Source organism: Rhagoletis pomonella, unplaced genomic scaffold (assembly GCF_013731165.1).
Source record: "Rhagoletis pomonella isolate Grant_MI unplaced genomic scaffold, Rhpom_1.0 Rhpom_scaffold_00004, whole genome shotgun sequence".
Taxonomy (NCBI): domain Eukaryota; kingdom Metazoa; phylum Arthropoda; class Insecta; order Diptera; family Tephritidae; genus Rhagoletis; species Rhagoletis pomonella.
The window spans coordinates 28,656,829-28,669,351 of NW_023458558.1; the positions used below are offsets into that span (position 1 = coordinate 28,656,829).

The 12,523-nt window shown below is 35.3% G+C and overlaps 1 protein-coding gene across 1 annotated transcript; it reads left to right on the plus strand.

The window, feature by feature from the left end:
- Positions 1-11,512: 11,512 nt before the first annotated feature.
- LOC118737403 (leucine-rich melanocyte differentiation-associated protein) lies at positions 11,513-12,523 on the plus strand (the record flags this gene model as incomplete). Its single annotated transcript, XM_036467868.1, is given in 4 exon segments — positions 11,513-11,733; positions 11,873-12,109; positions 12,184-12,332; positions 12,404-12,523. Coding segments are annotated over 4 exon segments (548 nt in total), but the record flags the coding sequence as incomplete, so codon positions are not given.

Genomic DNA, 12,523 nt, shown 5'->3' on the forward strand with positions numbered 1-12,523 from the left:
CTTCAAAAGTAGTTTCTCAATGCCGCCGATAACTTAAGCTCCACCCAGAATTACAGCGGATGACGGCAAAGCGGTCGGCGGTAAGTGAACAGCCGTATAGTTGCGCGGTGAAATCCGTCAGAGTAGACACAATTGCGCCGCATGACGGCTTCCTTCAGTTGTCATTTTGATTTGAAAATTATCATTAAATTATTGGTTTTTTTTTTATTATGTCCTTATACCAATTATAGTCAACAATTTTTATTGAGTTTGAGGCTCAATAAAAATTTCACAATAGTTTTTCATTAAAAACGGCTTGAGGCCCAATAAAAATTGTTGAATATAATTGCCATTAAGATTAAATATTTTCGGTACGTGCGCGTATGTATGTAGATTTGCTGGAAATAAAAATGGATGAAAACATTGCCAAACTTGTGAAAATAATAAAAATTACTACAACCAACACTCAATCAACATTTTGCCGTCCCGGCTGTGCGGTAAATATGTAAATAAATTCAAATCTACTTCTATTTCGGAATATTGCCATTGTCAGCTTGCTTAAAAAGGTAGAAAACAGCGGCAGCAGATTGCTACCCTGATTAGTCTCATACAAGGTCTACCACATAAGCTCTGGAGCCGCCAGCTGCAACCGTGATTTGGGAGTTAATTTCACAAAGTCCGAATATCACCTTAAATGATGCTAGATGTTTCAATAGGGTTCTATCTAAAAAGTTAAAACTAAAAATTCAGAAATTAAAAGAAACATTAGACGAACGTGTTACGAAAACGCTTTATAAAAAAATTTGTTTGAAAGGTTATCATCTATGCAAAGCTGAATATTAAAAAATTTGAATATATTTCAAACAAATGACAACAGCAAAACAAGATAAAGGTGGTATGTAACAGGACAACGTCTACCCGGGCCTATTTAATAATAAATATCCATTATACTATCCATTGCCCAGTCAATTTAGCTCAATAAATAGGGGTAAGCTTACAATAATTCGCATAAAGCTGAAAATTGGTACAAGTGTTGCGAACGCCATTATGAATGAAATGTCTTAAGTCCCCATCCCACGTCTGCAAAAAAATTAGTCAAGTTCAAAGGTAAAATAATTTGCTTTTTTGCATTTTTCAGCCAAACGGTAAAGGTTATCATAAAAATATGTGACACGAAAGTGTAGATTATATAAAGTTGTCTATGAAAACTGTTATTACATTTTTCTTCCTAAAGATTACCAATTCTGAGATATGTATAGCGATCCGAAATTGTTGTAAAAGGGTGTACTCCATAATATGCAAATCATAAATTTGTATAGGAACTTTTTGTATGTATCTCTAATTAAGGGCTCATAACTTCTACATTTATTATTCAATTTAGATCAGCCGGGCCTTATTGTATTAATGAAGAATCATGCTTTGACGTGCAAGAATCCAAAAGTTAACAGGTTCTTTCAAATTGATATTTTTACCAAAAGTAACACTTTTTTTTATTTTTTATTTTTTTAATTATGCAAAGTTGTTGATGAATCAATGATTAGCTCCTAAACCGGCTGGAAAATATCGTATACGTGGAAGACAGTAAATTTAATAAGTTTTACTATTGTAAAAAGAAATTTGGGCTATATCTCAAAAACTATTATAGTTTATAATAATTTGATTTCGTATTCATATTCAGCGAAAAATTTTACATAATAAGTGATAGTGTAGTGCCACAGGCGGGATTTCTTGTAAGCTAGTGTAATTACACCGGATCACAAATTTTAGTTTTTTTTTTGTTCTCCCGACACCACTATCCAATTCCTATGTAGAATTGCTTGGTGATTCCGAAAATCGAGTAAATTTGTTTTCTATCGATACGTTTTCGAGATATTTGCTATTTACCGTTTTCAGTTAAAAAAAAAATGGAAGCTGAAAACGGTAAATAGCAAATATCTCGAAAACGTATCGATAAAAAAAAAATAACTCGATTTTCGGAATCACCGAGCAATTCTACATAGGAATTGAATAGTGGCATCCATGGAACATTTTTGCTGTGTTAGCAATTAGAGGAAAAGTGTTCTCTAATGACTTTTAATTCACACCGCTTTCATCACTTCGAATGGTACTATTTTTTTATTTCATGCAATATTATTTACAGTACAGTGGAAATCGGGCATATTATGGAGAACACAATTCTTAAGAAGAAAAATGTGATAACAGTTTTTATAGATAATTGCAATTTTTATAAATAATTTCACCTATTTTTGCTATAAATCTTATTATTTTGCTGAAAAAGGAAATTTATGTGACATTTGACCTTGAATAATTTTTTTTTTTGCAGATCGATGGGAACTTTTGAGATTTCATTTATATTGGTATTTGCAACAATCGTACCAATTTTCAGCTTTATGCGAATTACTCCTACCTTGAATGTCTAACTTGACCGGGTTACCAGCAGTTTTATTCATTTATTCAAAACAAAGAAAGGAAGAGTAAAACAATTAATTTATTTTTAAATTGTTAAAAAGTATCTTAAAAACTATTAGATTTTACCAAATAAGTATTAAATTTTTCTCCTATGACTCAGTTTTATGTTTGTGTAGATTCTGCTTCTCTAGACTTCATATGTATGTATATAAAACTATGTTTACATATAAATATTATCGTAATAAAAACTCGTTTGTTAATCACCCCGTTTACAAAGGCAAATCTCAGATTATTAGCCGTCAAATTTGTTTTGCTTGTTATTCCCACACATCAAGTAAAAGTTAAGTATCTTTTCTATGCCGTGATCGCTTTTTTCTGCTATATTAAGAAATTTCATATATCTCCACTTAATATTTTATTTAAAATACCTTTACGAAGCTCTTTTCCCTGCCACTGTCCATTTTCGTTTACCTACTTCTACATTAATCGATAAACTAGGTTTGATACCGAAAAGTTATCGGTTTAATCTGAGATAATTTTATAATCACAGATTAACGAGGGACGGATTTTGTATGGTTAATCTCTTTCTCTTATTACAGATTAGGGAGTAAGCTCGAAAATAAGGATAATCTGCTTATATGTAAATCTAGTATAATGTACACCATTGAGTATATCTGAGCCAGGAAATTCGAACCAGACACGCTACACCTTACCTACACATGCCTTAATGTCAGTGATAGCGTCAGCGTAGGCTCCATACTCCATAAGCAAGTGCCAACGCTGCACATGCCTGCTGTATGTACATATGAATGAACTCCGCTCCATTGACCCAATGAATAACTCCGCTTTCAATAGCTCCAAAATAAATAGAATACAAAATACAAAGTAGCCATTCATCAAGGTGCAAGAAAATTGAATGCCTACTCAAAGGGAAGCCAATTAACAGTTAATTAAAACAATACTGATAATTGAATTGGCAGTGGAAAATTTTACGAATAGTGCATGCGCGTGCTACAAATTCACCCATTCACAACTACCGATGAAATGACATTCATTTAAGTTCAGTTATTACTTATTTCGACATGCCACGAAATTACAGGAAAATTAATGGGGCTGCATCGCAATTTCATAATTAATTAGGGAGTTCACAAGGTGTTGTATACTGTCGTACTGTTGTATTTCATAAATTTTAAACGCCTAAAACTATATTTAAGGAATTCGCAAGCTAACATAAAAGTTTTATTATGAAATTTCACATAATTAAAAAATAGTTGGTAGTGATTTCAAACATTTATTTAGCCGTTAAAAACTTTACAACATACAAAAATACGACAAGTACGACACCTTGTGAACCACCCAAATGTATTGGTTGGATATACATAAATGAATAGTTGAAGGTAAATAAAATTTGTTGGTGCTTATTTTCATTTCAAATGCTGCGAGTAATGGTATTTTGTAGGTAACAAAGTTTGAGTAGATTTAAAGTGATAGAAAAGTGTAACATTATGTTGAGGCACTCATTTACGTATGTATGTATGTCATAAATATTTACATCTGTTAATTATGGCTTGAATAAATTCCCAGACAGGTCGGAATAAAAAAGCGTTCTCTTAAACAAGTAATTAAACACTTTTCAACATACATTAGCAGAGTGCACTTTTCTTTTGTTTACAATTTGGTTGCCAAACATACTACAGCTGATCGTTTGACACATTTACCAGAACTTGCCAGCAAAAAGTCTTCGGAGTAAAACTGGTAACTTCTGACAGAGAGAGGAGCCTATTTGCTCTCTTTTTTGTCCTCTCAATAGTCAGAGAACCGAAAACGGGATCGATTTCCAGTAAAATCTGACTGATTCTGACTATTTCTGACTAGTCTGACTTCTGTCACTAAAAATGTTTGCTATACACGACCTTTATATAATCAGCAAAAAGGTAAGACAAATATCAAAAATCTTGAATCTTCATAGACTATAATTTAAAAAAAAACAAAATTTTGCCCATTTTTTGCCCAAAGGAATCTTTTCTCAACTTAAGTGATATATTGTACGAGGAGCCTAATGAAATTTTCTTGAGTGAGATAAAAGTGAAAAGCCATAATTTAAAATATATCAACTTGAAGTTTGACATGCGAGCTAAGAAACACATAGGATTCAACATGGCTATGGAGAACTTGTTCCAACTAGTCTAAAAGGGGACTAGTTTCGAAAAGACTCAGTCTATAAAGGGTGTCCCAGTGATAAGTGCTTTTATTTTGGGAGGTGAACACAAAATTGTATGATAGGTGCAACCCTGGGGAGTGATAGGGTTAATAAGGTGATCGACATTAGGTTAGGTTAGGCTAGAGTGGCTGCTCCGCGCAGAGCACGGAGCACACGTGGGCTGGAAAAGCCCGTGGTGATACCTCTGGCCGAAGCCATTTATTTCTTTCCCTCCCTTTGTAACTGAACCACTGAGTGCGTTTTAGTTCAAATCGGTCCAACAATCTAGAAACTACTTGTTGAAGAATTGGTTGCGCATGTTGACCAGGGCGGGACTATGGCAGAGATGATAGCAATAGGCCGTTGAGGAGCGGCGGAGGTTATAAGCCACCGAGCCGCCTCCATTAAGGCGCTTAATTCTGCTTGAAAAATCTACAATGGTCCGGTGAACGAAAACTGAGATTTAGCGCGAGTTTATCAGAGTGATCGACTTTAGTTCTAGAGACCCTAATGAAAACCTACCTATGGAGATTTTTTAGCTAATTGTATCAGCTCTTTATAAAAAAGTTTTAAATTTTTTGGGGAAACCTGGGCGCTGTAAAGTCAAAATTTCAATCATTTTTGACCCATGTTTTACGTTGGCGGCTATTTTAGTATACAAACAGGTGCTATGTCCTAGCCTATATTTTTTAATATTTTTTTCAAAATCGTCATGAAGTGTTCTTCAAATTTGCCCAAATTTTTTGGATTCACTCCAGAAAAAATATACTCCAACTATGCTTTCTATGGATACTTCGACCATTTTGGTATAAAAAAAAGGTCCATTAACCTATAGCGTTTAATTTTTTTCGTGAAAAAATGTCCTTCAAATTTGCCTAATATATGTCACACAATTTTTTTGGTTTTACTCCGAAAACAATTGTCTCCAACTAGTCCCCTTTGACACTAGTTGGAACTATTTATTCATAAACCTTTGGCTAAAATTGAATTTTAACGTCCTAGTTTGGTAAAATCTCACACTGTGCGTCGCTTGCGCAGCTTAAACAGTTTTTTGCCTCTCCCGAATATTTAGCATTTTTCGAGTTGTGGCTGTCGAACACGACGTAATCGGATTGACGTTGAAATTTTACACGCATAAATGCACAGATGTTGTCAGGTAATTAGCTGCAATTTAGTTTTTCCAATGGACATTTGCACCTAAATTGTTACCACTGAAAGAAATGACGAAAATACATACATACATACATATGTACTATGTATGTAGTTGTGCATGTTGTTTTGAAAGAGATCACTGAACCGATTAGAAGGATAAATTTACGAAAACTGATCATACATTATTTTCTTAGTGTAACTTATTAAGTGATTAAAACAAAAATGGCTCTCCGAAGCTTTTTAATAAAAGCGCTGACCTTAATCGGTTTAAAATATAAAAACATTCAAAAATAGTTAACAAGATTTAAAAATAAATATGACAAGGTAATGCAAGTCACTTTCAAAAACAAACAAAAAATATTAACAATTGCCAGTAATGAAACCCAAACCGAAATTAATTGCATTAAAATTTGAAAATCATTTGCAAGCAGTGTGGTCAACAAACTTAGCGAATAAAAACGATTCCGTGTAAAAATACTTGCATGTACTTAGGTATGACTTTAAGTTTTTTAATGCGTGCATTGTTGGACTCGGCCAAAATCGCTTAGACGATTGCAGCGCCCAATCAAGAAGAAGAATCTCACAATCACATGTTATCGTCGATAATGATGTTTAAATGTGGGGCATTGATAACCAGACATTGACAAATCGGCCCTAAGTGTTAGCCTGATTTTAACCGTTCCTCTTTCTAAGGCTTTGTGAATTATCATTAGGTGCATTCTTTTGCAACCGTGCTACAAAAAAACACTCGCTTAAATGATGAAATACACGCAAAGCAACAGCACCAACTCGGCTATTTATCCAAACCAGGTCGGTTAACAAATATGCGACCAGAAGGATAATGTTGTTAAGTTAAAAAACTGCTCTAATATGAATTGTTAATGGGGAAGTGGGAGGGAAATTTTTGTTTCCTTATAAATGTGACTTATATTTTAAATAAGTATATATATTACGCAAATACCTCGCAAATTACTCATTTAAATTGGTTTTTGTATCTAAATCCCGTTAAACTAGTCACATGTTTCTTGCCAGCCACCAGCAGGGTTGCCTAAGTAGCTAAAAGGAAATTTTATCCGGGTTGGGCGTTCTTTTGTCGCTCGCTTACAAAAAAATGCACTTATTCTTATTATTCTTAACAAACTACCTTGCTTCTACCGCTCTTAAGCCCCCTTACCTGGCCTTATAAGTCCACCACTCTTGTACCTTTATCATGCTTAGACCATCCTTGGTCGTCTAATTTGGACAGCCTAAGCGCTCTCTCGCTTCTTTTTGTCGAGCTCCAGATTTCTCAGACCCAGATACTCTTGCGAAATGGACACGTAACTTGACAGCGGAGTAGCTGGTGCTCGCGGGTCCGATTAAGTGGTCTTAGTTTCTTCTGATACGCCTGCGACAACCGCAGTATCTCTGGTAGGGACTGTCCCCTGTCATTAACTTTCATCTCCTCAGGCGCTTCAGCTTCTTGGCGTTGCTTTACGGCTACTCTTCAATGTCGATCTTAAGGCATAGGCGTATATCACCTTTACTTCCAAAGGCAACGCTCCATTAGCGCAGCAAAAAAATCGATTTCGACAACATCGATATTTTTACTCTAATTGTTGATAAAGATCGATTATTATCGATTGCAATAGAATTTTCAGTGAAAGCTATTAGGCATGTGCTGCAAATCATAAGATCTGAAATCGGTACGATTTACAAAACCTAGTTTTGAAATATCTCAACAAAAAATAAAATAAAAAATTTACTTAAGCCAATAGAAATGACGAAAATCATGTGGTAGAAATATATGTAGTTTCTAATTTCCATTAATTAAATATCTCATAGGCTGCTCGTAAAAATCATAGATTACACGTTGCTTCAAAAAAAAAACAAAAAAAACACAACATACACCAGAACAAAATTTAATGTAGGTTGTAGGTAGGAGCGAGTATAATTTGAAAATAGGTTTCTTTTAGTTCCTGAACCCTCCATTTTCATTTTAATTTAAAACAACCGTTATGTTCGTACTTGATGCACTTACTGTAAGAACTTGACTATTTTTCATCTGATTTTAGAAATAAAACATGTTTTAAAAATGGAATTTACAAAGATTTAAAACGATGTATAACAATTTATTTTAGACTTAGCTTGTTGGGAGTTTTCATCGGATAAAACTAAAAAAAAAACACCCTATTTTTCTTAATTTGTTTAACTTTGACCATTGCTTATTTGAAAAATTGCCAAAAGTACATTTATTTTCGAATAAATTGTTACCTACATACAAATACAAATGGTCGAAGTTAAGCAATTTAAGTAAAACTACGGACTTTCAGATTTTTTGACCTGTGTCTAAAGAATTCATCTATGCATGTAATGGTTTTTAGCACAAAAATTTTTTTTATTACAATTTTTCAAAATGGGTGCGGCACCACCCATCAAATTTGATATACACATTGTGCTTACCCTCCTTAAGCACGATCTTGAATTTTTTTAAATTACCCAATGTAATTTTAGTTTTACAAATAGCGAAGGAAGTTTCTTCGATTTTAATCAATTTCGCCCCACAGCATCGATGTTGTGCCAAAAATTAAACAAATCGATGTATCGATATCAGAATCGATTTTTTTTTTTTTTTTTTTTGCATCTCTACGCTCCATGCTGAGCTGTGTGTTTACACGCTAAAAAATTTGACTGAGCCCATTGATTACTTTTAGCTATCATAACCAAGCACGCGTGATTTTGCGTTTCTTCATTCCCCGAAATATCCAGTTAAATTAACATAAATAGCGTATAAACAAAATTTAAACTAATGAATAACATTGGCAGAAAAAATAATTACCATTTGCCATTTCGCTTTCTTTCTTTTTATCTCGCATCGCTACTCTACTATCCGCGTACAAATTAAAATTACAAATAGTATCTGCAAACGCCATTAAACTGCAATTGTCCGAGATTGTATACTACTCGGATGTATATACGATTGTTCCATTAGTTATCTAATAATGACCAGTTGCTCGATATTTGTTTATATTTTTTTTTCTCTCAAAATCGTTTCTTGGGTGTCGTTCATCTTAATGTGGCGGCAGCATTTAGCGGCGCACTACACAAGTGGATACACATCATTAGTTTCTCACGTGAATCACGTTAAAACATTTTGTTTCACATCCAAGCATCACAGCGAGGTCTACAAAATTTTGAGCATATTTTTTGTTTCCACGGAAATTCACGTTTTTACACTTCAATGTGTTATTTAAGTGAATCAAGTAGAATTTTGTAATACTTGCGAAAATTACCATACCATATGCGTATATGTATGTATGTGCGTAGTTTTATCTGCAATGTTAAACATCATTAAGTGCATAAAAAGGTACGTAAGTAGCAATCAACACTCGATCAACCGCCGAAGGTCAATTGCCCAAGGACTAAGTGTGATTTGTAAAATTTGTTTGAGTTATACACAGATTTGTGAAGTAGCGGTAAATTGAAAATTGTGCAACCTTAATATTATTTGGGCTCATTACTTTTTCGTTTACCTAAGATTTTTTGAATGTCTCACTTCTTGATGTGACCTTATAAATAGGTGCAATGAATCTTCAATTGACTTGAGTTCATCAGAACGCCTTTCGACTGTTTAATTTTTATTTTATTTTTTTCTCCTTGTTTGGCGTAAATAATAACCGCAACCGAACCCAATAGAGCACACGTCTGCGGTTTTTCTTCTGTGCCAACTGACACCAATTGCAGTCTTTCAGTCGCCGCAGAGGCATTCCTCTTCCTCTGCTAGCATTCCAGCGCATTCTGATTTAAATTTTAGATTTAGTTCGCTGCACTATGCCATGGCTTGCAGACCAATTCCGGGCACGCAGCGGTCTTCAAGGTAATTAATAAAGGGCGGCCTGTTGGAATCAAGGCCGACTTAGATCTCGAAACTAATTACAAATTTTAGTCTTAAGATTCCCATACATTTTTCAACTATGGAATATTGATAAAACAGTGTACTGTCAGTAAAAGATGGTATTTCCATCTATACCGATCGCTCTAAGATGCAAAAAGGCGTTGGCATACTCCAAGAACCTATAGATAAGGGAATCATATCGCCTTCCTGCTTTGAGGCGGGATCTTTGCGGTCATTTAGAGGGCGGCTTGTCTCAAACGGAATAGCAAGAGTCTATCAAGGAACGTTAGTTTATTCATTGACAGCCAGACGGCATTGAAAACGTTAGCTCCCAAGGTAGTAAAGTCGAATTTAGTTCGAAAATGTCGTGCGTCGTCGTTGACTTTACTGAGTCACCTGAAAACCTCTCCTGCTAACTTGCTGGACATAGCAACATATATCGTAGGGAATGAAATAGCCGACGAGATGCGGAAGCATCTCAAACATTTGCGACTGCGATGTTTGAAAAGTTTTGCGAGATAGCGGAATCGAAAATATCGGAGCTCCACAGTTTCATCTAGGATAGTAAATGGTTTAAAAGACAGCATACTGGCAATAAGAAATAACTTCGGTTAGAAGGGTGTGCATCCTCCTGGCACTCCTAGAGGGCATTCGCTATGTGCAAGTCTACCTCCAATAAAAAAAAAATCATATTAGAATATTCCGCATTGTATTAAAAAGGAGCAAATTTATAAAATCCTACGAAAATTTCAGTTTCATAAGCTAAGTGGCAATGTAAATTCACTCTTAGTATTTCATACCATAGGGAAATAAACAAAATTTTCAACGAGGTGTTAAAGCATTGATTGACCGTAAACTGAGATTATTTGAAAGATGGATCAAAGAGAAAGGTCTGGAATGAAATCCAGGCAACAGTCACCTGGTGCTTTTCACTAGGAAGTACAAGATCCCTGTTACAGGCAATACGACGCTGGAGTTAGAGGAACCCGCAAAAACCTTAAACATAATACTGGATAAAAGGATAAGCTAAGTGGTTGTTTAGCTGTAGACTCTGTCTGCCAAACAGAAGAAGTACGAACTTGCGAGAGGACGCATTCGTTCCACTTTCGCAGTCGTGGAAGAGTTTAGACATGCCGCTCGCTAGCTGCAGCTCAATTCAAGGGGTATATCTGTTAAACAAGCAAGTTATATATGTGCAAGTCTCATGACCTGGAGCAAGGCAAAACTGAAGTGGCCAGAAAGGCACGAGAAACAGTCGAAGGGTCTCCTTATGCTGGTCAGAAGGTGCTTATCTACAGCCATGGGTCTGCTAACAGGCCACATTGGCATCGGAAGACAAGAGGAGAGGTTGGCGGTTTTGCCTCCAACGACTTCTGTAGGATCTGCAAAAATGAAGAAGATCCCGAAACCTTTGCGACACCCGTTATGCGAATTTGCCGTGCTCTGTAGAAGAACAAAGAAATTGATGGGTTCAGATTTTCCGAGGGTTCAACCGCCATAGCTAAAGTAGGATAACTATATTAGTATATTAGCAGTAAGATAACTATTTATTAGGTACCGGAGATGGTTTGTGTTTGAGGAGGGTTTTCCCATTCCGTGTGTTATCACAACGGGCACAAAAATACCGAATAGTTGACCACTGGCAGCCACAGCAGCAGCACTGAACGATATCCTCTACATTCTACAAGAAAAAAATTAAGATAAGAGTATTTTTTTTTTTTTAATACTCGAATTCATAGTTTAAAACATTTTACCAACTACATACGTCATATCAAAATAAGAAAGCGATTTCGGTGCCATCTACAACTGAAATCCCACTTCTTATCTCATCTGCGATCATCTCCATAATCCATTGAGAGAAAGGCATTGAAATGCAATGAGAAACGAGATCAGTAGAACAGCAACACTTGGGAGGTGATGAATAGCTGCGCTAAGTGATATTTTTGTGGCTTCAACACAATTCAAACAAAACCAGTAGTGCATGAACCTCGCAACCATTTTAGTAATACTTAATAAAATATACTATTCTGCACGAAATGCATTTAACTAAATAGAGTAAATAAAAATTTTGTGTGCCATGTCCCACCCCACGATACGCTACAACGAGGAGCGCAGAGAGGTGAGTGAGAGCAGCGATTAAATAGTGCATGCAGAGAATAAATAAAACAATTAACTCTAGTCTTTCCATTTATCAACATTAGCATAGAAACAAACATACTTACAAAAAAATACTTATAAACAAACTCGCCTCTCCACAGTTGCTTCTAGCCCATTGCCACTATGTGGTACTACCACCGGAGCTAATCGATGTATTTGGTGAATGCACCGAATACTTAGATTGCAGTCACAATCGGCTAATGAACTTATCATATTTGTATGAATTTACAAATTTAAAATATCTTATTCTCGACAATAACCGCTTGCATGAGGCGCATTTCAATCAATTGCAATGGTCGCTACCGAAGGTGAAGCTGCTGATGTTAAACCGCAACGAGGTGTGATGATGCTATAATTTTAGCTTATGCTTACTTTTATAATCTTCACCTAATCACTATTAATTCTTTTGAAGCTTATGGATCTTGAGAAGACAATTACGCTGCTAGCAAGCATTTTTCCCAATCTTGAATATTTAAGTTTGCATGGTAACCCAATTTGCCCCGATGAGTTGGAGCTGCAGCCGTTTTGTGAATACGTGAATTATGAATATGAATATTACAGGTAGTTATTATTTTGTGCACTAAAATTTTATTCACAATTTGAGTAATTTTTTTTTTATGTACTTTTTATAGATCGCAGATCGCTGGCGCTTTTAGCAAACTTAAATTTCTCGATCATTATGATCTGCAACGACCTTATCGCAGATCAACGCTCAAGCCAAATGCAAATAATGAACACCAAAAATCATTAAA